This window comes from Dendrobium catenatum, unplaced genomic scaffold (assembly GCF_001605985.2).
Source record: "Dendrobium catenatum unplaced genomic scaffold, ASM160598v2 fragScaff_scaffold_450, whole genome shotgun sequence".
NCBI lineage: Eukaryota > Viridiplantae > Streptophyta > Magnoliopsida > Asparagales > Orchidaceae > Dendrobium > Dendrobium catenatum.
In genome coordinates this window covers 334,793-360,572 of record NW_021318912.1, presented here as the reverse complement: position 1 = coordinate 360,572, position 25,780 = coordinate 334,793, and the positions used below count along the sequence as shown (strand labels likewise).

At 33.1% G+C, this 25,780-nt stretch overlaps 1 protein-coding gene across 5 annotated transcripts in view; it reads right to left on the bottom strand.

Moving 5' to 3' along the window:
- LOC110093533 (mediator of RNA polymerase II transcription subunit 12) overlaps nt 1-18,513 on the bottom strand; it is a 40,168-nt gene extending 21,655 nt beyond the window's left edge. For 2 of the 5 annotated variants that reach the window (XM_020818441.2, XM_020818445.2), the window contains exons 1-8: nt 18,365-18,513; nt 17,284-17,840; nt 12,008-12,049; nt 11,743-11,802; nt 8,708-8,813; nt 2,863-2,934; nt 2,375-2,428; nt 2,112-2,219 (exon numbers count right to left, since the gene is read on the bottom strand). In XM_020818441.2, coding sequence (XP_020674100.1) covers nt 2,112-2,219; nt 2,375-2,428; nt 2,863-2,934; nt 8,708-8,813; nt 11,743-11,802; nt 12,008-12,049; nt 17,284-17,411 — 570 coding nt within the window. In that variant the 5' untranslated portion in view covers nt 17,412-17,840; nt 18,365-18,513. The remainder of the gene's footprint in view (nt 1-2,111; nt 2,220-2,374; nt 2,429-2,862; nt 2,935-8,707; nt 8,814-11,742; nt 11,803-12,007; nt 12,050-17,283; nt 17,841-18,364) is intronic. The other 3 variants (XM_028694304.1, XM_020818442.2, XM_020818443.2) reach the window with 3 other exon arrangements.
- Nucleotides 18,514-25,780: the final 7,267 nt, after the last annotated feature.

Here is a 25,780-nt window from a genome sequence, read left to right as displayed (position 1 = left end):
GATTGAGTTAATATTTTAAGGAATTTATTAATAAAGAATGCCATAAAACAATACTGAAATTTAAATCTCCTTCTATCTAGCCAATTATAATAGGGCATAATTCATCACAACTAACATTTAAAACATTTGGTTTAATTTATTTTAGGAGGATCGTATTATATTTATGCAGTTTATTTATTTTCCACTTTTTTACCATTTCACCTTCTTGAAATAAGCTAGGTCATAGAAGCATCCTTTAGGATGTCTATTAGCCTTTTAGCATTTTCATTACTGGGTCCATTTTATTTGCATAGTTTGCCTTACTTCTGTGAGGATATTCATAAAATAGGAATTATTAATTATGACAATTATAATTTTTTAATGGCGTAAATAGGAAATGTGGAGTTTAAATCGAGTGATAAAATAATCATGTAATTGAATTAGAAAGCCTTCCTTTGGGAAACTTTGAAATGCAGCTTGAAAATTTGGTAATATCATGGAACTAACACTTATAGATTAGAAATATAAAAAAAAAAATGACATTAATAAAGCTGTCAATTTCATTGATTTGGCCATGTTTCACAAACCTATTATCAATTTCTTCGATTTTTGCATCTTTCTACATCCTCCTTGTGAATTTGCAATTTTGCATCCAACACTCATCAAGACAAACCTTACATCTTATTCTTGAAGCTACCTACTCTAGATGACAGAATGGTGTCAATTTCAAGATATCATGTGTACTAGCATAACAAACATGTTTGCAATAATTCATGGAACATATTGCAAGAAGAATACAATTTCAATCCAAATTCCCTAGATTAATACCAAATATTAAATTTGTCAAAGCCAAATTTGTTCAAGCTAGGTAGACTTGATGGATATCTACATTTTATAAGTGGGTAAAAAGTCAATCAAAAACTAATCGAAGTAAATTTATCATTAGCAGGTTTAATTTATCTGATAATTTTTAATTTTAGATATTTTTGGATATATTTGTGATGATGTGGTTAGGTGAATATGATATCATGTTGTGATTTTCTATTAGATAGCAATTTTTTTTAGTAGTAACGTGATAATTGATATGCTGAGTATTTCGTATTTCAAGGAGCTACTTCCAAGAAATGATGTTAATCTCCACTATGAATAATTTTTGTTTTATGAATAAGTTTATCCAATATTCCCCATAGCAATGTATGAGAAGCAAATTTGGAATTATTCAATTTCTGCAACAGACGTGATACCTAGGTGATTCCGCATATTGAGCCCATAATGGATCATTGTGCTACAAAATGTAAATTTCAAGCAGCCCCCAAAAAAACTATTTTTAAGATTGTTCCAACTGCTAAAAACCACAAGTGCTCGTTGAGATGTACCGTGATCAGTGACATTAGAGAATTGAGATGATTATATATATTTATTATAAGGTATTTATTGCGAATTAAATTTTACTTCATAAAATTTGAAATTTCATTTTTTGATCTTGTGTATGTGGGATAGGGGATTCCTTCCAAGTGGGGTAAAAGTACAACTACCTAAAAATACGGGAAGCCATCTCCTTGTATTATCATGAGGATCTTTTACACTTTGATGAACACCCTACTTTTACATATTTTCTTCTATATTATTTTGAGATTAGCAATGCAAGAGTTTTGATTTGGTCAAATTGACTAAAATTGAGATCTCAATTGGTAGCATAAAAATCTAATAGCTTTCTAATTTTGTGGTTCATATTTAGCATTGATTTCTACGAATTTAATCAACATTTCATTTTTTTTGTTCAATTTCATCCCTTTATAAGTTTATATATAAAGAGATGAACATTTAGTGGCCTGGAATCCATGAATCTCTATTCCTTTCCGTGTTATATGTTTATTGCATCATCCTAGTTCCATGGGGAATCTTCAAACCCTAAGTGAAATGCATAACATATTGAAATATTGACCAGTAACAACAAAAAGCATAAAATGATGCTAAAAAATACAAAAAAGAATATCAATCCGAATATTTTAGAAAAAAGAAGACCAGGAAAAAAAAGTAAAGCAATAGCTTCCAAACCACATCTAATAAATCAAGTTCATTGAAACCATGAATAAAAGCAATATAAAGAGGATTAGACCACAATAGCACACCTCTATCCATTTCTTGCGGAAGTCTTCACTTGAGGGCTTTTGCTCAGGAAAAGATCCTGATTTTATCAATAGATGGCCAGTGAGCGGCACTCCATAAACTTGACCAGCCTATTGCAGTCAGAAATAGAAATGTTAAACTCCGGAATAAAAAATTAATAGTTTTCTAACGCTATGAAAAAAAGAAAAACTATAAATTAAATGATATAATACTTTAAAGTTAAAAAAGCAAGCAAAAATATAGAATGTTTAATGAAATGGCATACCTTCCTCTTTTGTGCACGAGATTCATTAATAGCCCTAAGGCGCCTTCGTATTGCCTTTAAGAACAGAAACACACAGAAGTTAACCAAGAATATAAATTTCATCTTAAAACACCTTTAAGCAGATTATCTGAGGTCAAATAAAAGAAAATTTGCAATTGAAAAGGGTGGTTAGCAAACTCTCCAGAAAACATGCAAATGTAGTTTGAAGGTTGCAGGTTAATTAAAACTTTATCATTATTAGGCTAAATTAGGCTGTATCACAAACAAACAACTTTCCTCAGGGCACTTGAGCATCAAGTAATATAACTTGGATTTGAAAGTGTGAATAATAAAAGCAAGAGATTTCATGCTGTAATAAACTAAATCAGTATTAACCAATGATATCTTTCACAAGTCAAAGAAACAAAGAAGAAATAAGACGGGTAGAGGGTTTGTGTAGAAGGGATGCAACAAAGGAACCATTAAAAGAAAAACAATAAAAATTTTACCTCTTTACATTTCAAGATGATTTCTGGTTTTGTGAAATAACTAGCCTGAGTGAGTACAATCTCTCTAGCTTCCTGGAAGGCCAATTAGACAAGTTAGGCGAACAATAACCTATAAACTGTTCATCCAACCATATCATGATTTCGTAGGTAACTAAGATGACCACATAACTATATGAATCATTGAAAAAAGATAATTTGAGCTAACAGTAGAAGAATTAATAAAGAACAGCAGATACATGTTTTGCCTGAGATTTTTGTAATAATTTGTTAGCAGTTCTTATAGCCAAATGCATGATTTCAAACTCCTAAGTGGCTAGCACAAAGATCCTTCTAGAGATACAATAACATGGCCAGAAGCTATTAATTGCATCCCAATTTGTAATTCCTAAAGGTCAAAAGTCTGTCAATGAAAATGGTTTTTGAATGTTGAAAGTGCTTGCACATCTTTGTACTCCCAAAACACTTCATAAAAACAAGAGGAACAAGGACATGAACGATATATTTCCACACTGACGTAATTTGTAGGGAGCGAAATAAATTTTCTCTATATATCTCAGAGGTATGCAAAATAGATAAGTATGTCAAGTGTTGCTTCTATTACACAAAAAATGAGACATAATAGCAAAAAAAATCCAAATTTTGATGTTTATAGAAAGTAAATTGTATGTTTTAAAACGACTGGCAGATACAAAATAATCATCCAAAGATTATGAGCAGAAGATAAAGATGTAAAATCAAAATATATTAAACAAGGCGAGTCAAAACATAAGGGCTTCAAAAGAAACTAAAAGGTTCAAATGCATTATTAACTTATCTACGTCCATACCACGCAAAACAAGTCATAATTTGCAAATGAAATATCAACTAGATAGCTTTTTAAGCAGACAAACAGAGCCTTACTTTGTAATGTGTTGCGTTAGCGTTGCTTGTCAAAAACCTTCCACAGAAAAATGCTGATCTAATAAAACTCAACCAAAAGCCCTCTAGCACATCCACACCTTCCATAATAATATACAACAATGGGGACTAACATTGTTGGCAGATTGAAAGGCTTTATGGTAAACATGATTGTAGTGTAGCGTGTCCATTTCTATGAGAGAAATGAATTTATTTCGTACAGCATAGCATAGAATTAACAAAAAAAATCCATGCCAGATGGTAGTACAGAGTTAAGAATGAAACTGCTCTAACACACACAGCTTAAAAATTAAAATTTTAGAGGTAAGTTTATTCAAGCATTTTATTTACTTGTATCATCATGTCTTCATAAACTAAACAAAAACATTAAAAGTTGAAAGTAAAATTAAGATGGATAAAATAGGAAATTATATGAGAGTTAAAATAAGAAACCATGTAGATAATTTGATATTTTTGTTTATATAAATGTATAGATTTTCAAATTTAAAATGAAGGATGACTTCATTAGAAGCTTCATAAACAATATGTTTTAAGGGTATTAAACAAATTGGAGAAAAAGTTTTTTTTTTAACTATATAAATTAAATTATTAAAGTAATTAGATGATAAAATTTCCAAATAGTCACCATGATATTAAAGTAATTAGATGATAAAATTTCCAAATGATCACCATGATATTAAGAAAATCCTCATTTGAATTCCTTAAAAATCATATTTTAGAGGTTTATTTGATTTCTATCTAATCTACTGGGATACCAAGGCACGGATAGAAATTTCTACAAGAATTCCATCTAAAACAAAACAAGCTACCATCACCTGAGCTAGGTCCTATGAAATCATAAGTGAAGCTAGACTATTAATAAAATATGAAACCATAAGTTTACCACCTAAATAATTATAATAAAGTTTTGTCGTGATAATGTATCAAAGGAGATTCAATCTGCAATGGCTGCAATAATAGTGTGAATCACAGATTGGTGGTAATAATGACATATAATGTAGATACAAAGCCACATCAATCAATCAATGTTATTGTTAAAAGAGTAGAAGTTGTAGTGTCGGGCACTCAACTGACAATAAAATTAGGATGGTGATAATGGAGAAGCAATAATATCAAAACCTAAGAGAGGTAATTATTGTACACCTAAAGGCAATGACGATGAGAAGCCACAAAGTGGAGGCAACGATGAAACTCAGGGAAACAATTGTGGCAAGCTCATGCGTGGAGACAACAACAAACCCAAAGTTAGCAGTTAGATTGAATTTAAAGTAGAAGATTGCAAAAGGTCATAAGAAGAAGAAAAAGTCGAGCTCAAAGGTGATCATGGCTGCAAGCCCAAAAGTAGCAACTATAGTTGACCTAGGTGGAATAATTGCGATTGATTCGAAGGTGGTATGCTCAAAAGAAGTGATAGTGATAGAAGGACATCCCAATGTGAACCTTGGTGTAATGGTTCCAATGGACCAGACAGTGGCAATAATGATAAGCATAAAGAAAGAGGAATTTACAATGAACCTTAGTGCCATGATTGCAATAGGACCAAAGTTAATGATAACGATAGGCTCAAAAGTGGCAGGAACAAAAACCTGAAGTCAGGTAGCAGTTGGCCTAAGGTTGGCGATTGTAATAGTCCTGAAGGCAATAATATTGATAGGGAAAACAGTGATGCTGGCTAGGGCTGCAAATGAACCGAGCATTCGACGTGCTACTCGTGGCTCAGCTTGATAAGGGCTCGTTCATGTTCGCTTGATAAAATAAACAAACGAGTTTGAACACTCTTGATAAATACTCGATAGCTAAATGAACGAGCTTGAACAACGTGTCGTTCAGTTCATTTATGTTTATGAATAGTCTCGCTTAGAAGCTCGTGAACAAGCTCGATTAGAGCTCGACTAAGAAGCTCGATTAGAGCTTCATTAGAATTTTAAAAATATATACTATTAAATATACTCATTTAATAATTTATATTTACTAATTTAATTTTTTAAACTTTAATTGTTTTCATTAGACATATTTTTAACTTATATTTTTACTAATCTAACTAATTAGAAATATTTTTATTAAATCATCTACTAAAAATTTTATTAAATATAAAAATTTTATTAAACACCCGCCTAAGTCTCAATTCTCGCTCATAACCAAAAAAAGAAAATTTTGTTTTTAAATTCCCGTCGGACCCGCCCGCCCTTTCTCTCTCCTCCGTGGCATCAACAAACTAAAAAAAAAAAAAGGAAAATGATGTCAGCGTTTAGTCCCACACCGGCTATAATGAAATACTTTTGCTTTATAAAAACAAAGACATCTGAAGGCAAAGTGCATAAATGCGGGAAGCTGGTGGGTTGGGAGGATTTAAATTGTCAGGACGTTGTGCTGCTCAGTTTGATGTTAATTATTAAAAAAATATTTTGTAGTTTGTGTTCCGCTCGTTTCTCGTTATAAACGAGCCGCTCGATAAGATGCTCGTCGAGCATGAAATTAAACGAGCTCAAATTTGAACATGAGCCGAGTTCGAACATAGTCATTTTAAACGAGTTCGAACACCTGTCCAAAAAGCTCGATGAGCTTCAACCCGAGCTTGAACATGGTTTTGACAAACGAGCTTGAACTCGAACAGGCTAAAGCTCGGCTCGGATCGGCTCGGCTCATTTGCAGCCCTAATGCTAGCATTGTACAAGCAGTGAAGACAATGATGATAAGCTCTTAACATGCATACAACCAATGATGACAAAAGATGCTGAAATCATTGGCTAAGTTTTCATTATAGCCTTGTAAGTGCTTCATGAATATAGATTCTTCTCCAAAGCTTGGCAATTGTAAGTACACTATGAATTAAATTGAAGGTCTATTTATACACTTGTCTAGGGTTGACTCAAGTATACCTGATCTTTCATTTGCTGCTTATCTAAAATAGATAGGGGAGACTTTCAACATACATGATTAAAATATATGCCAATTTATTATCAAACAAAGCGATGAATTCACCCCCATAGCCAATCAAACATCATCAAGTATACAAGATTTTTCATTTGATGCTTATCAAAAATAAGATAGTGAAGATTTTTACCATGCACCATTAAGATCCATGCCAAATTATTATCGAGCAAAGGCTGTGCAATTGGCCCATAACCAATCAAACTTCATCAAGCAACTAGCAACAATTTGCGGTGGATGATAAGGTGAATGGAATTGACTAGCTGTCATTCTACCTAAGGTCACTACAGAAAATCTTGTGATGCATGAGGTAGCATTGCCATCGCAATCCTAATGAGGATTTAAAATTTTCTGCGAAGTGAAAATTTCTATGAAGTCTAGCATTGAAAACTAACAAAAACAAGTACCAATGTTTGTGAAGAGTATAAGGAAATTGTTCCTTGTCTCTAAAGAAATGTTTTGATCATATAACTCACAACAAGGTGGAGTATGAAATTAACAATCAATTGAAGAAAATTCAAAGTTTCAAGCATTATCTAAATGCACTGTGATATGATCCTCACCAAACTTTGGGGACTAGCGGCAAAAAGGTGATTGGCTGCATTGCTTTGTCATTGTTGCCCAAGACCTTCCTCACGTTAGCAGGAAGATGACTAAACTAACTAGTCAAAGATTGGTTCACTTGTTTAGAGAATATTTGGACCCATTTCAACTTATTTTATGCATTCATAAATCTAATTGGCCCACAAAGTACTTATGAAGGTCAACAAACTAATCCAATCACATTAAGCATTGTTGCAATCCAATAGATATTTGGAGATGACACCAAATTGAGCAAAGGCAAAAATGAAAGGTAGTGTGCTTTGCTAGCAAAGAAAAGCAACAGAATCATAAAGACATTAATCATAGACAGAAAGTTTACAATATTAAATTGATGTCCATTACATATTCAGTTAGCCATGCACAACCACTTATTTTAACTAGTCAAACGTTTAGAAGCTCTTTGACTTTCATTAACTCTTCATTTTCTGTATAAGCATAAAATGGTTCAAGATCGCTTTTTAAGACAGAAGCAAAAGCTTCAATAGGAAAGTATGATATGAGGTCATCAAGAAGGCAGTTCTCATTCAGTCTTGAAGGAAAAAAAATCACCATATCTATAGTACAACCTACTAATGAGAGGCCCAAGAAATACTCTCTATATCTACATAAATTACAACTAATTAAAAAAAGATCAGATTTTTTTATACTTTACACAGTGCAACAATTATAACATTCAAAATAAAACAAACCAAATAGTAGTTTCCTCCAATCCTATCACTAGCGCATACGTTTATCAGAGTCATACAGATATAATTTAACTAAATAGAAACCACCCGAAAGCAATGGAACTAGGTTACAAAGCAGGATTTACATCCATCACAACAAGCAAAGTAACAAGCGTTAAAAACATAATTTTTCTCTCTAAAGTCAGTTATTGAATGAAATATTTTAATCTACTCAACCTATATTCTAAGCCTTTCCAATCTTCCACTCCAACAGAATAAAGCACATCAATCTGTTGCTAAATAACTCCCACACCAGAAGCTCTAGTTATGCCAACAGATTTACAAGAGCAAATGTAGTTTCTTGAAGATTATCATATAAATTGCGCAAAAAAAATTTATTTCTATGCTTCAGTCCTTGAATGAAATATGTTTAATCCTCCAACGCTCATACAGCTATACAACCTATTAGCCTTTTCAATCCTCCATTATAACAAAATAAGCACATCAATCTGGTGCTAAACAGGACTTAAAAGAACTTCCAAAATTACAAGCTGCAGTTATGCAAAAAGAATGTTACAAGAGTAGATAATGTTTCCTGAACGCTAACTGATAAATTGCACAAAAATAAGAAAATAAAAATTTTACCAGAAAGAAAGAATGCAGAATGTGTAACGCTTATCAAATTACAACTATGAAGAAAGAAAATCATAGAATGGCATAGAACATACCTCAATTCCATCAACCGTCTCCTTATAGCCAGATTGCAGGTATTCTTTTGTTAGTGTCTCTTCTGGGCAGTTAGGAGTCTGGGGATATAGATCAGGTGGCCCAAGTCTAAATAAAAAAAACATAGAACTTACAGAGGGATGCAGGTGAAGCATAATCATATAAAGATAAATAAAAATAAACACACACACACATATGTATGTATACATACATATATATGTATGTGTATATACATACATATATATGTATGTGTATATACATACATATATATGTATATGTATATACACATATATATAAGAATACAAAGAGAAAACTTCAGTTAATATGAAAACATGAGACACAAGAGAACAAGGGAATTATAAATGATTTTATTATGAAATAGCTCCACCACATTAAACATAAGACGGCTAGAAGTTCAATCCATTTCTTTGCCCAATTTTCTTAAATTTGGTCAATCAGTTATGATCACACAAGAAGTAGAGCACCTTGACAGAAGTTAATGACACAAATAACCCTATTAATTCATATTGGCAAATTTAATTTTACCCCCACTATTTTAAGACTTGATGCAACTAACGCCCACTTGATTTCCATCGTACACCCATCCCTTCCTCTTTACACCAATTCATCATCAACTTGTCAGGGGACCAGCATCTCTTTCAAATTTTAGCAGGCAGCAAATCAACCAAGATGCTCTAAATTTAAAGGAACGAATGGAGAGCTGCCATTCACCCTCTTTATCCACACCATAATCCATTTTTTAGCAGATTGAGGGGGGATGTAAGACAGATGGACGGACAGACTACAGAAGCAAGTAAGACTTGGTTGGGGAGTGATGAGGACATCGTCAGCGATTTCGACACATGTACCATCGGAGACGCCGGAGATCGATGGCCACCATCAGGAGTTTATATTTTGAGTCATTTTATGTAGTAGTTTATTTTATTTTTTTTAGTTTTTACTGTTTTACCCTTATGGGTGGTCATTTGATATTGTAGCCCCGAGGACATTTATGTCTTTTAGTTTTTGTTTCATTTTGGCCTATTTATAGGAGGCCTCATGCATTGTACTGAAGGATGAATATTGATATGAAATTTCAACTTTGGTTTTGGATCTCTTTGTGAGGTCTAGAGTTCTCTTTGTGAGTTCTCGAGTGAGGATTAGCCTAGGAGAGGCTCAAAGCAATACCCAACAGCCCCTTGGTGGAGCTCTTGGTTTTCTATCTAATTTCTTCTTTTTTCCTCTCCCCTAGCCGCTAGATCTTTCCCCACCACCCCACCACTTGGCCGGTCAGCCACCCGACCCCTTCCCCTTGCCGTTAACCCCTAGATTCCACCCTCTCCAACTCCCGTTCGGCCGCCCCGCCCCACCACCGGCCGACCGAGCCCTTTCCCACAGCCGCCGATCAACCCGAGGAATTCCCCACCCGCCGGCCATCCAAATCAGCCCTTGGATTTTTGAATTTTCTAAATCAATTCAACTTTATTACTTTCCTAATTTATTCCCTTGTCATTTAGGAAGTTTCAAATTTGAAATTCAAATTGAAATTTGAATTTTAAATCCCTCCTTAAATGACGAAATCCAATTAGGAAACTCTTCATAGCTCATCAAATCTGAATTTAATTTAGAATTTGATTCAATTGATGTATTTAATCACATGGGCCCCACTCTCATTTAATTTAAATACAAAATTAAACCCCTTGGGGCTGGCCCCCTCTATTCCCCTCTCTCTCCTCACTTTGCCACCTAAGCGACATTAATTCTCCCTTAAATCTCTCCCATAACCGCCACCCCATTAACCCATTATTTGGGTTAATTTGAATTTCAAATTAGCCTCTTCCATTAATGAAAATCTGAAATTAAAGTTCATATTTTTCCCTCTCTTCTCCTTGTCCCCAAATCACTTGTTTCAACCCAAATAACTCCACCAATAGCCGCCCCCTTCACCCTCCCAGGACTTCTCCCATTATCTCTTCACCTCCTCACCAAGCTCAAGAGAGATTCTCCCAACCACCACCACCATCATGCATGGCCGATCCGGAAGTCGGCCACGGTTTCTTATTTGATGATCAAGGATTAACCAACATTCTTGAATCTCCTTCTCTTTGATGTGAACCTAGACGCGGATTCCTCCGTGGAGGATAACTTACATCGCATCCAGTTTACGCTAATACCTTCCATCGATGAGCATATTCCTCCTGGACGTTGGATACTCACTAGTCATCCCGTGGACTCCCCGCCGCCGGCTACTTCTCCAACGGACTATACCTTGGGCACCATTCGTCTCCTAGTGGCATTGCTCAGTTTGCTCTCAATCTTCCTCCGTTAAAGCCCCACCATCAAGAGCGTGAGTGAGGGAGCCAAGGTGAAAAGTTCTACTTGTTAACAGTGGATTATTGTTTCTTCGCCATAACATTACACTCTATTTTTATGTTATTAAATTGATAGCATCCCATTAATCTAGTTGTAACCGCATGCCTTACATAATTTCTACTTGATAATTCTGAAAGCCTAACTTGGGTAAGCACTAATTCTATAACTAGTAAAGTTTTAATATTCTTATATTAAAATCCCCAAGCAGTTCTTGTTTTCATGCATATGTTTTACATTAGGGAGATATCTGGAGAGAAATTATTGTGTGGCTTGCGTAGGTTTAAAGGAAGAGAAAAGGAGAAAGAATAAGGTTCTCAAAGGTAGAGTAGCCATTTAAAAAAAAAAATAGTTTTATCCATTGCACAAACTTTAATGTCCTATTGACCAAAAAATATCAAAAAATAGCAACAAGAAAGAAAATGGGATGAACCCAGTGCGTGTAACTTCCAATAATTCTAGATTTGTGAGTGCTATGTGGAGGGGGAGAAACTATCAAAATGAACATTGTTAAAAAATCGGGTTACCAAGGTACATGGTTAATCTAAACTACAATCAAGTTGTAAATCGAAGCATATTACATTATAAACAAGCTGAAAAATCCTTAAATGAGACTCTGCTTCACAATACAAATCATAATTAATTGGTAATTCTCAGTAAGGGTTACCTGAAATTAAGAGGTTCCCTATCAACCTTTAGTTTGTATGGATGCAAAGGCAGCGGTCGCCTACAAAAGAAGACTCCAGGAAGTAAGAATGAGCAATCAAGAGGGAAGTGTCTTTTGAAACAGAAAAGAAACGTAACAGCTTTAAATTAAAATAAAATTCAACAAGTAATCATCAGGAAACCTGAAAAAAATACTATCCAATTTTAGACATTAACTTAACATCATGGCATCTAAAATACACAAGAAGCTTAAATCCTTCACTCACTTGCTCTTTTTCCTAGAGATCTTCTTATCATCTGTTTCTTTCCTACATCAGTTGCGCATAATAAAGGTATTCATCAGCATCATTCAAGTGCTAATTATGTGAGGCTTAAACCCTATAATATGTAACAGCACAAATGAAAGAACAAGCCTCAGCATTGAAAATTTTAAATAATGGAACAGATTGAATGACATGTGAAATCCATGAATTAATATGCCTGCACGTATTTGGCTTTCACCGTATGAATGATATGTGAAATCCTTCAAATCAATTCGGACTAGCAACAAAACAAAATGAGTTCAATGTAAAAAATCAACAATAGTTCCCTGAGGCAGCATGTGTCATCTTAAAAAAACATGCAGACAGTCATCCATTGCAAGAACCAATAGCCTTAAAGTTGATTCCCAACAACAAATGTAGCTATTATCCTCAACAGTACTGTGGCATAGGTGCTTTAGCAAGAATATTCCATGAAATTTTTTTACAATCACTGAATTCTACTTAAAAATAAACATGAATTACACTTTGCCCTAATTTCATAAGAGAGTGATACCTAGGATAAACTACGGGAAAAAAAAAAAAGATAAACTACGAAAATTGCCAAAATGTATGACAAGTTGTCCTCACTGTAGCATAGATACCTGATAGCATACTCCTAGCATTGTGGGCTTGAACAAAGAAAAGAATTAATTGTAGACTTTTAATAAAGAATTATTCAAATTTATTGTTTCCAATAACATTATAGAAAATACAAAAAAAATTCAATAGAACGCTGGAACATATTCATAATTGACTCATGGAGGAGTACGGTTCGGATATTTACAACTGTATGAATGACAACAATAGCCCCAACACGTTAAATATACGATGCAACATGCGTATCTGAGGATTTTTCATGTCTGATGCAGAGTGAAAGACTTAATTGTAAATGATTCAAGAGCAAAGCCGAACCATGAAAATGAAAGAGGTAAGATACATCATAACCCACACCTAGTAGTAAATAAGTTGCAGAAGCCTCAACTTTGCAATTCAACCAAAAACATGGATCTTAAAGCTTTAAAAACGAACCATTGACAAATGTTAATTTTCTTTCACATAATATAATTTTTTGTAACACTGTCGTTGCCAGGTCCCAAGCCTTCGATGAGAAAAATGGAGGGTTGCGTTAGGTAATCGGTAGCCAATATAAAACTTGTCGAATAATCATGGCATGAATTATTTAATACATTGTGTTAACGCTATGGTGTTCTCTAGAAGCGACGCAATGTATGACCAGAAAAGTGTATAAGAGTCAATGCACTGCTCAAGAGTGCAATATTAAATAAGCAAGAGTTCTTATATCATGTACAAATGTGGGCATCCAAGAAATTAGGATTATGATAGGAACTTGAAATATAGATTCTCTTACAGGAAAATTAATGTAATTAATCGATATTCTGATTCATAGAAAGATAAATATTTTTTGCATCCAAGAAAATAAATGCATTAGAAATAAGGCTAAAAAGATTGATAGTTTATGATTTAAACTCTGGTATTCAAGTAGGAGACATACTAGAAATGATGTATGTGTGATTATAAAGTTTGAAGGATAATGTTGTAGAAATTAATAGAATTGAAAATAGAATTATCGCTTTAAAGATTACAGTTGATGCTAAGATTATTAACATTATAAGTATGCTCATCAAGTAGGTTTAAATAAGTGCTTAAACTTAAAATTTTAGAAAAACTTAAAAGAATTAATATAAAGGATACCTCTTGAACAAAAAAAAATTATTAGAAGAAATTTAAATAGACATGTTGGTAGAATTGTGAAAAATTCTAAAAGTATTCACGGTGACTATGAGTTTACAGCAACTAATGAAATTGGTAGAACCATATTAGATTTTGCTATTATTTATAATTTTATAATTGTTAATACCTTAATTAAGAAAAGAGGGGCATCTCATCACTTATAAAAATGGATATACTAAAACTCAGATTGAATATATTTTCAAAAAAAAAGATCATTTAGATTACAAAGAGTATAACATTATCTCGAGTGAAAATTTATGTACTCAGCATCGCTTATTAATTTTGGAATTTAAGATAAAAGGGCGAAATACAAAAAATAAAGAAAAATATTCTCCTAAGATTAGATGAGGGCATTTAAAGAATACTAAAAAAATATTTTTTAAATTAAGTTTCAAAATCTTAAGATTTTCATTGTGCATAATGATGATAATGTCACGTAAAAAAAAAAAAAGCTAGTGATATTAAGAATGTTGCAAAGGATATGCTTGGGGCATACATTTCAATGGCACAAAATAGCACACATCATGGTGAACTGGGTCTCGCAAATGTTCAAAATGAAAAACTCTATTTGCATTGTTTGTGCCATGGACACATAAAATATTGACCTTCCAACGACCAGATTAGGAAAGTAGATGTATTGAATTTTTTCTATGTTAAAAATGATAGAGGTAGACCTAAAAAGATTTGACTATAAAATATTAGAAATAATATTTTTATTAAATTTAAATAAGAATTTGACTTTTAACAGGACACAATGGAAAAAAAATAATTCATATAACCGACTCCATGTAGTGGGATAAAGGCTTGATGTTATTGTTGTTGCTGATGTTATCATATAATTTTTTGTCAAAAGATAAATAAGAGAACTATATTTTAGAGAAAAACCAACAAGGACAGCAATTCACGCACAAAATGACAAGGTTTTTAATGAATATGCATCCATGAAAGGCTTTAGCTTGCAAAGCCACCTAAAGCAATTGCACCGTTCTAAGCAAATATCTCATTGCAAGCTCAAAGAAATTTCAGGAAATGCAAATGCATGCACAACAAAGGAAAGCAAGATTTTATGTGAAAATCCCTTCAAAAAAATATTAGAAATAACTTTTTTTATTAAATTTAAATGAGAATTTGACTCTTAACAAGACACAATGGAGAAAAAAGATTCATGTAGCCGACTACACTTAGTGGGATAAAGGTATGATGTTATCGTAGTTGTTATAATAGAAAATTCTGTCAACAGATAAATAACAGGCCTATATTTCAGAGAAGAAGCAATGAGGACAGTAGTTCACGCACAAAATAACAAGGTTCTTATACAATATGCATGCACAAAGGGCTTTAACTTGCAAAGCCACCTAAAGTAAATGCGCCATTCTAAGCAAATATCTCAAACTTCACCACCAGTTCCATTATAACTACATTGCAAACTCAAAGAAATTTCAGGAAATGCAAATGCAGGCACAGCAAAAGAAAGCAAGATTTTATGTGAAAATCCCCTAGAAGAAATAAAACTATGCACAATCCAATTGCAAAGGTCCATAATTTGCATGACTCCGTACAAGGATAGTCCAGATTCAAATAAGTGATTTAAGTACAAAATAATTGCTTCTGCAATCAGAGTAAAGAAAAGCGATATCAAGGGCACATAGATTAATCTTCATGTGCATCAATGTTAATGGTTATAGAAGAGTACAAAGACAAGGTCAAAGGTGTTGCCGAAAAAAGATGGAATGATCACAATGTGATGCTTATTGTGATTTGAGCGTCACCTAGTACAGCAATGTTAAAAGCGTGCTTCAAAAGCCAAGCCCGAGATGCCAAGGGGTGATACTTCATGGCCTTCTCAAGCGCTGGGAGAAGGCAAAGCGCACAGTGCATATAAATTCCTGAAAGCTTCATGAAAGCTTCAATTCCTACTTACAACTTTAATTTTTTAATATATAATTCTTATAAAGGACATATGCTGCAAGAAAATTGTCAATAGAGCACAATGAGTGCCCTTAATCATTAAAAAATTAAGAGGATCGAGAAACATGGTCATTGACAGCAGAATTCTACAGCATAAGCAGCATGCATGATGTTGCAATTACGTCAAACAGCGCAAACTTCAACTGGAGTGTAACAAGCATCATCGACAATGACAAAATTTCTCCAAAGCTCTAAATAGTAGAGAAAAGCCTAAAATAAAAATGAGTCATATACATAGATTATGGAGGATTATTCTAATCCTAATCAGAATTTTCTAATCTCTGAATATAAATTTTTAGAGGGTAATTTAGATCCTTATCTAAACTATTTTGTGTTTACATATAATGGATGATGGATATTGAATACTCCAAAGATCAAAAAGAGATCAGATAATGGTTTCACTAAGTCGAAGCACCTAACTTCACCAAACTTGGATTAAACAAGTGGCCGCCATTCGTGATGTTTAATATCGCAAAGCTAAATGTCATGTAAAAGGCAACAACAACAATAACCAGATAAATTTTTTATGGCTAAAACAATTGTGAGAAGGTTCGCAACCTATTGAATAGATCTGACAAAAACAACAATACCTCATAATATTAATATAGATCAAATCCTTTAGAAATGAATGATTGAGAAATGGGGATGGTAGGAGGTTAAGCCACACAAAGAAATTCAGGCCTACCAGAAAAAAATTACACATTAACAAGCGCACAAAGGCATCATAATGGGCCACTAATGTGATCAATTACGCAATCGAACCTAGGTGAGGTGGGCGTTGCATCTACCATCCCTACATACACCATTCAGAGGAGTTAGAATCGTACAAGATGATGATAAAACTGATAAAACCTCAGATGGTCGAGCTTCTTTGGCTTAATCTAGCAGGAGGGTTTGTTCAAACTTAAGACTCCAATTTGAGCGGCCCAAAAATCCACAAACTCAATGTTGCATGTAGAAACACTGGTTTTTTTTTTTTTTTTTTTTTGGGGGGGGGGGGGGGGGTTACATCATGCCATTTAAAATTGTACAAACATTGATTATGTCAAAAAGAGATAAATTGAGCATTGGTTTTGCCATCAGTGGATAGCTTAAGATGCTACTTCATGTCGAAAGTTATACTTGATCAAACAGAGACTTTTATGATCTTAGAAGAAATTTAAAAAATGAGTTAAATTTTAAATATTACTTATTTACAAGGACTTCTATTGCACCCACTACATGATGGTTTTGAACTTTTGATTCATTTGCACCTGTAATCATCATTTATGAACCCATGAAAGAAAATAAAATAGATTAAGCAAACTGAATATTGGCACAGCGGATGCGTTCAAGCACACTGACAACAAGGAAATAGCTGAAGAAAAGATTGATACATGTGCTAACATCTTGAATGAGGATCAAGGAAACAAGAAACAATGATGGAAGAAGAACAAAATAACCAGGTCAAATGCCAAACCATAAAGAAGATCCATATGTTACAAAGACAAAAATGAACAGAAGAGCATAGAAACAATAACCTTGAATTCTGAGAATAGTTTGAAGTTGAAAAGGATGAATCCACCCTTGCATTTTCCCTAGTAGACACCCCACCAACTGAACTGTTACTGACCCCAGAACCACCGCTGGTTGTAGTGTACCTTTGCATGTCTACCTAAAATAGCCAGCATGCTGCCCCCAATGCCATCACCGTTACTGGAGGCACATTCTAATCTGTGCAGCAGCTATCCAAAAAAAATCTGCAGCCCCTCTGAGACAGACAAATCAGATATCATCACAAGGAGGTTGCCTTTGCAGACTCGTTAAACTGGAAACATCTTTAGTCTTCAATAGCACATTTTGACGGATTAAAAGCTAAAGTCAGGATCCCCAGTTTAACTAACCAACTGCGTATGATTAATGCAGTAGCAACTTTTTCATAATCCTTTGGAAATAAATAAATCGAGTGTATCACGCTACAACAAAAAGAACTCAACAACCTATCCAGAAATCGACCATACAAGGATTCCACAGATTACTAATGGATATCCTTGATATAAATAAAAATGCAAACTTTCCACGATATATCCGGTAGCGCCTGCAGATCAATGCCAAGAAACAGGTAAGTTGCAGTTGCAAGGGCAAAACAATTTTTTTAAGCAGCATCAAAATACTTAATGACAGAAAATAAGAAAATTTCATATATTGAATGAACAGATATGCAGCACTAAAGCGAGAAACCACTAAATAACCTTCTAATACAGCTTCCCTAACTGGAAGCCAGTAGTCAAACACCAACAAGCAATGAAAGCATACACAAACTTCGAGTATTAGGAAACGTGACAAAACCGAAAAGTTTCCCCATAAAAGCCCAGCTGCAAACCCTCGACCAGCCCCAAAACAGCCGCTACAGGGCCGCCCAATTCCAGATCGAAACAGGAACTAGGGCGAAGCAACCCCCTGCGCAGCACGAGCAGTAGGAACAACAGGAAAACGCAGTCCAGGACGCAACAAAACCAGATAGGGCTCGCTAGCGAGAGAACAAGATACCCAAAATCGCTGTGGATTTGTTAAAAAAACAATACAAGTAAACCCTAATAAAGGAGAGAGAAGGGTGAGTACCTTTAGAAGAGGCAAGAAAATAGGAGGAATTGCAGCGCAGGTGCCCTGCAGCGGTAGAGGAGAGGAGAGAGAGAGAGAAGGCAAAGCGTTTGACTCTTTTTAGCTTTGTTTGGTGATGATGGCGACGACGGCATAAATAAATGGCGTATATCAGCGAATGTGCGTGCGCTAGCACGGCGCTGTTTGGGATTTGCTAAGTGTGGACTAGAGTGAGAATAGGAGACAGCATAAAATTAAAATAATTATAATTAAATTTTATTTTTAAATAAAATTTGCAGGCATTCTTATTTTATTTTTAAAAAATATTTATAATTTATAAAAAATTATGAAAAATCATATATGAAATGGCCTGAAATGTCTCATTGCTTCTTTCCTTTTTGTTATAGGTTAAAAAAAATTGCAATCAAACTGATTTTATTTGGTTTCTTTAGATTGGTTGTTAAAGTATCATTTGGACCTATTTTTTCTAGTTATTGGTTAGGGTTTTGCATTTGTTAAATTAATTAAATTAAAATTTTGAATTATATTAAGTTTCCAAATTTTAAATTAAAAACCCATATCAATAAATATGTGATATAAGAATCAAAATGAATGATATTTATTTCATGTGCTAAAATTATAAATTTAACAAAGTTTTATTGGCATTTCTTCTTAATATATGTTATTTAAACAAAAAATTTAAATTTATTATTAAGCTTATTTATATTTTGATTCATCTATAATCAAATCGAACATATCAAACTTAAGTTTAATTTGAGTTTGCTTGGCTTTGTTTTTTTTTTTTTTTTTTAACCAAAACCAATTAGTTTAGTTAATTCATAAATCAGATCATCCAAATCGACCAAATGCACACCTGTGCTCCCTATCTCTCTCTATCTCTCAAAGCAGTCAAATTTTGCCTCTCTCTCTCTTGCTTCTTTTAGAAAAAAATATATATAACATGATAAGGCACGATATATCTGATAATATTGAACTCCCACAATAAAAGGAGAAGATGCAAACAATGCAATGGAGTTTATCATTGGTGATGATTGCATCAATTCATTATACCAACATTTTTGCCCTGATATATTCACCTAGTTTAACTAGCAACATTGCCTTTTATCTAAAAAATGTGATTAATGATGGTGACTTCCAAAAAACATGAAAACAATACATCATTAAGGATTTCACATCACGAAATATGATTGGTAGGGATAATGAATAAATCATTTTTATGGATGAGCATTAAGCACATGGTGTGCACCCTTATGCAAAAGATCAAAAACCTAGTTGATTTGAGCCAATGTTAGTTGATGACGAATATATTCATCAACCTTGTTTACTTATGCATGTATTTGTTAATGGTGTTAAAGATTAGCTCTTGGAGCCTCCAAAAGCATTTCCCTTTCTCACACACCCTATCACAACTTGGAAAGTTTATGTTCATATCTTGTGCTCTGAAGTTATAACACCCATAAATAAATGATGCCCTATATACCTCATGACATCATTCTAAGGCAACCCTAATGACTTGGGCATTTCCAATACATCAAAATTGTAATCCATGACATTATCAGTGAGTTCAATGATAACACACTCTATTGATTTTTTGGGTCTTTAGGATTCACAAATAGTGATACCAAATTTTTTTCCTATTCCATATTGTTTGCTAGAGGCACACTATAGGGTGGCAAAATTTTGATTAATTAAATAAAAATACATAAAAGTAATATTTCTAAAAAAATACAAGCAACTAGTAATGCCACTAAATTTACAAGTATATTAAAATGTGAAAGTTATGGGCTTATATTTTAATTAATTAAGTACTACATTGAGAGTAAGGGGTTAGGTTGGCCATTTTTTTGTGAGGATGGGCAAAATTATAAATTAAGTTTGGTAAATTCCTAAAAAACTATCATCTTCTTAATGGAAAAAAGTTTAAAAACACTCACTCGTAATTCTTGTAACATTCCAATATCAAATTTTAGAGAATTACATATTTTAATCTTTTAATTAATCAACCAAAGTTACTATGAATTTATCAAATCAATTCAGCGAAATCAACTAAAATATATATACATCAAAATATAAAATTATATTCATTCCTCAAAATTCATATGCAATAGTCAATAGTTAAATATATATATTCATCATTCTATCTTTTAACTCCTAACTACAAAAAATTAAACTAAAGAAAATGCAAAAATAAAATAAAACTTGAATCCCATATTTGCCTCACTCCCCTAGATCCTAATGACCCCTCCTAAAAAATATTTCAATCCACATAGTAAGCTAACAGCTTAGTAGGTTAACAAAATCTACAACTAAAATTAATGAAAGGAAATAAAAATAGTATGCATATAGGCATTCATTCAATATTATAAGAACATATAACTATAAAAAGCATGTACCAATCAATTAAATAATAACATATCATATAATCAATAAATATTAATACAATTATTTATCTTAAGTGCAGTTATCAGTAATCGATAACCATACACAAAGGGTAAGTAAACTCTATCATTTCTATACCCATTAGTTCTATAATAGTTTCTATCTATCTCAGTTCATAAAATCTATATACATGTCATATTCATATGCATGTCGTACGGTGTCGATCTTATACATGTCTCACATATCTTGTTCCAATGCATTGTAATATGTCAATCAGTATATCATGTATGATGTATAATTCGTATGTATCATATATTCATGTGTCATTTAGTGCATGTAATTCATAACCAATGATTTGTATATATCATATGATATTGTATTAGTTTTATTATATATGTATCAATCATACATATATCATATAAAAATCATCTCTTAATAAATTGTTTGTGCAATCTATCATATATATTCCTATTATATGCATATGCAAGCAATAAAATCAATGTAAGTAATATAGGACACATGGCTGTCTGTGGTATTTTCATGTGTTCAAATTTGTAGGCCAAACCTACTAGAATCAATCTTAATCATCATATTTATAAGAATCAATCATATCACAAGTCATTTAGGTTAGGTAGCTTTCAAATCATAAGTTGTCACTTCGTGCCCGGCCATCAGATCTTATCAATCTCTCTCATTTTGCCTCTCTTTTCATATCATTTAATATTACTCCAAAAATTTTATTTTAAAAGGAATGCCGTCAACCACTCTCTTATGCAGGGTAACATGTATTCTACTAACCTAAATCAGTCAATCATTTCTAGCCAGTCTTTTTTGCATACACATATTTCATATAATGTATAACATGATAAACATTTGATATAAGACTTAGTGCTCAACTTATTCTATCATTTTAATACATATAAACCAAGAATAATAAAATTCATAGGAAAATATAATGTGCACTTTTTCATATGTACACCCACAATGATTGGATTGCAATAAGTATGCATTCCATACAATAATATTATGATATTTTGATACTTATTTTTTCAATTTTTTTATATTTATCTAAATTTCTCAAATTAGGATATTACCCCCAAAATATATATATATATATATATATATATATATATATCTGATGAAAATTAATACATACATAATGATTCAAATTATAGCATTCTAAAAGTTACTATGTATAAGTTTGCTAAAAATTTAGATATCGTGACTTTTGTGAGTTTAGACTAAATTAAAATCAATAAAACATAAAATAAACTAAATCCCTAAAATCAGAGGTAGGGTAACGGTAGCCAACATTGAGACGAGCAATTTTTTCAATAGGAACGACCGACAAAAATGGCTCTAAAATCTCCAAACCTTATTTTCTCTCTCCTATCTTTTTCTTCTTAATGTCCCTCATTCCTTCTATGTTGTAACTCTTGATTTTTCCTAAGTTTCTTTAGTTACATATGTTTTTCTTGGATACAGTTTCTTTGGCTATTATGATATGTGATTTTATCCTTTTAAATACATACACTTCACTTACTATGAGTATGCATGAATTTAACTTTTTTTGTACATACAAGAAATTCACACATGTCAGCGATAAGAGAGGGACGGTCTAAACGATGGAGGTGAGCCAACTTTTTTTATTGGTATTTATAACATCTCAAACTCTTAACTATATAGATAATATCCACTTTTAAATAATGACATCATGGTTTTTTCTGTTGGTGTAACTTCCTAGGAGGTTACCCATCTTAGGATTTCTCTAGAATGAGCACGCTTAATTATGAGGTTTCTTAATAAAATTTTGAGGATTACACCAAAATATGTCTTGATGTTTAAGAGTTTATCTTCTTTTTACTTACGAGATTTCACAATCTCTCTTAACTTTGACGTCCTCATCAATATCTACTACGGGAAAACACACGATTACTGGCAGATGTTCCGGCGGAAATTATGCGTTGGTAAAGAACGGCGCATGTAACGGCGCTTTGGTGCGACAGAAAAGTTACGACGCATTTTCCGGCGATGCTGGCTGGCCGCCGCCCTGCCGTGCCACTGCCGCTGCCCACCGCACCGCGTCACGCTGCGAACCGCCGAAGTGCCAAAGCCGAACCCACTGCGTCGTGTGAAGTCGCGAACCCGCGCCGCTGCCCGCAATAACGGGCCGTGTAGGGTTGACCTGAACCCACTTCGGGTCGGGTTCGGGTCCAGGATTTCGACCCGTTGCCTACCCGGGTCGGGTTAGGGTCGACCTGATTGAACCCGGGTCAATTCCGGGTTCGTCCCGAACCCGACCCGTGACCCGAAATTGACACCCCTAGGATCACCTATAATCAACTAACTAAACCTGTGATAAAAGTGATGAAGGTCCTGTCAAGGTGACTAAAGTCACTAAAGTCAATCTATGGGAAAGTCTCTAATCTGCTTAGGTTCACCTAAGTGGAAAGCTAGAGCCACATAAGTAAGTTATTGGATAATCCTAGCATCATATGGAATTACCCAAGGCAAATTATTGGCTATGTTATAAGTTATCCTATAGTTAAGCCAATGGGGAAAATGCTAAGTCATCTATAGTCTACTAAGGTGAGATAAGCTCAAAAAGGGTCAAATGAGCTTCTTATGGCTAAACCAATGTCTTTTAAAATATATGTTTTTATGGATTTTAATACAATCCAATGAAAAATTGAGTCTCAAATATTTTGGTCTTAGAAAACTATGAATTAAATGTTTTGGCATTCTTTATAATTTTACGAGCTTATAAACTCTCCTAAGTGTCCAAAGTTCGTATTCCAACGGACATGCTATATGATATGCATGAATTGGAAGCCCATAAGAGGGAGATAGCGGGATCCAAAGGATCTGTGGCTAATAGAAGGGTAAGTATTTAGATCGGTAGGGTCCAATTCGTGTAAGTGCAAAATATATGCTATTAAAGGTGTCGCTTTCACCTATGGGGTAATAACAAAGCACTTAAAGTATCGCCCTAGTATACCTATATATGAGTGAAAACTAAAGAGCAGTCCAAAGGGGGGTGTGTGTGTGCACCATTCATACAAAATAACTAGAGGTCTTAATAAGGTGCATAAATTATACCTTAACTGAGAGATGAATTAAGGCCTGTGTGCATGCCTAAACGAACCAAAGAGGGCCTCTCTTGTGGCCTGAGAACTACAGCTCGATGAAACAAAATAGAAACACAAGTCCCTCACAATTAACACAAAAGCAAATGTAAACAAGAAATATGAGGAATTTGTCTTGAAAGATCATCATAATATAGAGATATGCAATATAGTGTGTATGCCAAGTTACATGCACAAAAACTATGTATGTGATGAGGGCTATGGAGTAACTTATAGAATTATGAAATGATTTATGGCTCTATCAATTCATAATAATGCTTAGATTTTTTTTGATATAAAAATTATAAAAACCCACTTAATATACACAAATATATGTGTTGAATTAAGTAATATAATTATAGAGTAGAGCATTGATCCCACAAGGAAGATATGACCACTTGTAAACACAAGTACTGTCATAAATGAATTCTCCTTCAAACTGAGTAAAAGAAGTTATATCATTTCTGAGTTTGGCAATTTTTTAAGGATGAAAATATTTAGCGAGAAACTTATGAGCTAATTCATTCCAAGTGATTATAAAATCTAGAGATAAAGAATTCAACCATATTTTAGCTTTATCTTTTAGAAAGAAGGAAATAATTTAAGTCTAATAACATCATCATTGACACCATCATACTTAAATATTGCATTAAAAAAAAACTACCTAAATATAAATTGGAATCTTCTACAAGAGTTTCCCTAAACTAAGAGTTTTGAACCATTTGAATGATAGATGGTTTTAATTCAAAATTATTAGCATGGATTGTAGGTATATTTATGCTATGATGAATTTTATCTACTAAAGGGTTTGCATAATCTTTAAAATGTTTAGAATGATTTTGCTATAACTCAGGTTCAATCATTTTTAAGATCTTTTTATTTTTGAATTTTAGAAAGGGTTATCTCAGTTTCAGGATCAAATGTCAAAGGTTTCTTTCTATGGCTATAAAGCTCGCAATCAACATATACAAATAATCAAAGTAAAATAATAAAATAATAAAATGTAAGTAGGTCTAATTGTGCAATTAATTCAACAATATAGTGAGAATTTTGCAAAAAAAAAAAACAAAATACTTCCCTGAGAACGGCTCCAAAAACTTGATGGGTGCTAGGAGTAACCTATAAAATTGTGAAAGGATTAGGGCTCTATCAATCCCTATCAATGCTTAGATTTTTTTTTATATATAAAAATTATAAAGTTTTCTTGATCACTAAATATATGCAAGTACATGTGTCAAATCAAGTAATATAATGATATAGTAGAGCATATATCCCATGAAGAAGATATCCTCACTTACAAACACTAGTACTATCTACTAAAATTATAATAATTATCCCACTTAATAAAAATTGATGATGTGGAGATTCAGTCACTTAAATAAAGTTAAATAAAGATAATAAATATATTATATGAATATAATATTTTGACTTGATGAGTATAAATAACATATTTTTTGGTAATTCTCTTTTAATTGTGATGCTATTCTGAGCATATGCATTCCTAAATCTCTGTCGTGTTTGTAGGGAATAAATGATGTGCACCTACTTCCTACAATTATATCATCTCTTTAAGAATTTAGCACATTTAATATCCTATGCCTAGGCATAACACATACTAATTAATTCAATATTCCGGTTATGCCTGCTTCCCTTCATCGAGGCCCCATATTACACTTAATTTTAATTACACATATGAACACTATGTGTATTAAATTAAGATACGGTAATCTTAAAAATATATTTTTAATCATTTAAGGAATAAGTGAATTTATTAGTACTACATATGATATTTACATCATCAATCCAAAATTAGAAAATTTTGTCAGACAAGGAGTAGAATTGAAACTTCTAGGGTAGAAAATGCACCCAGTGAAATAACATATGAAATGATGTACGTCCGTTAACAAAAGTT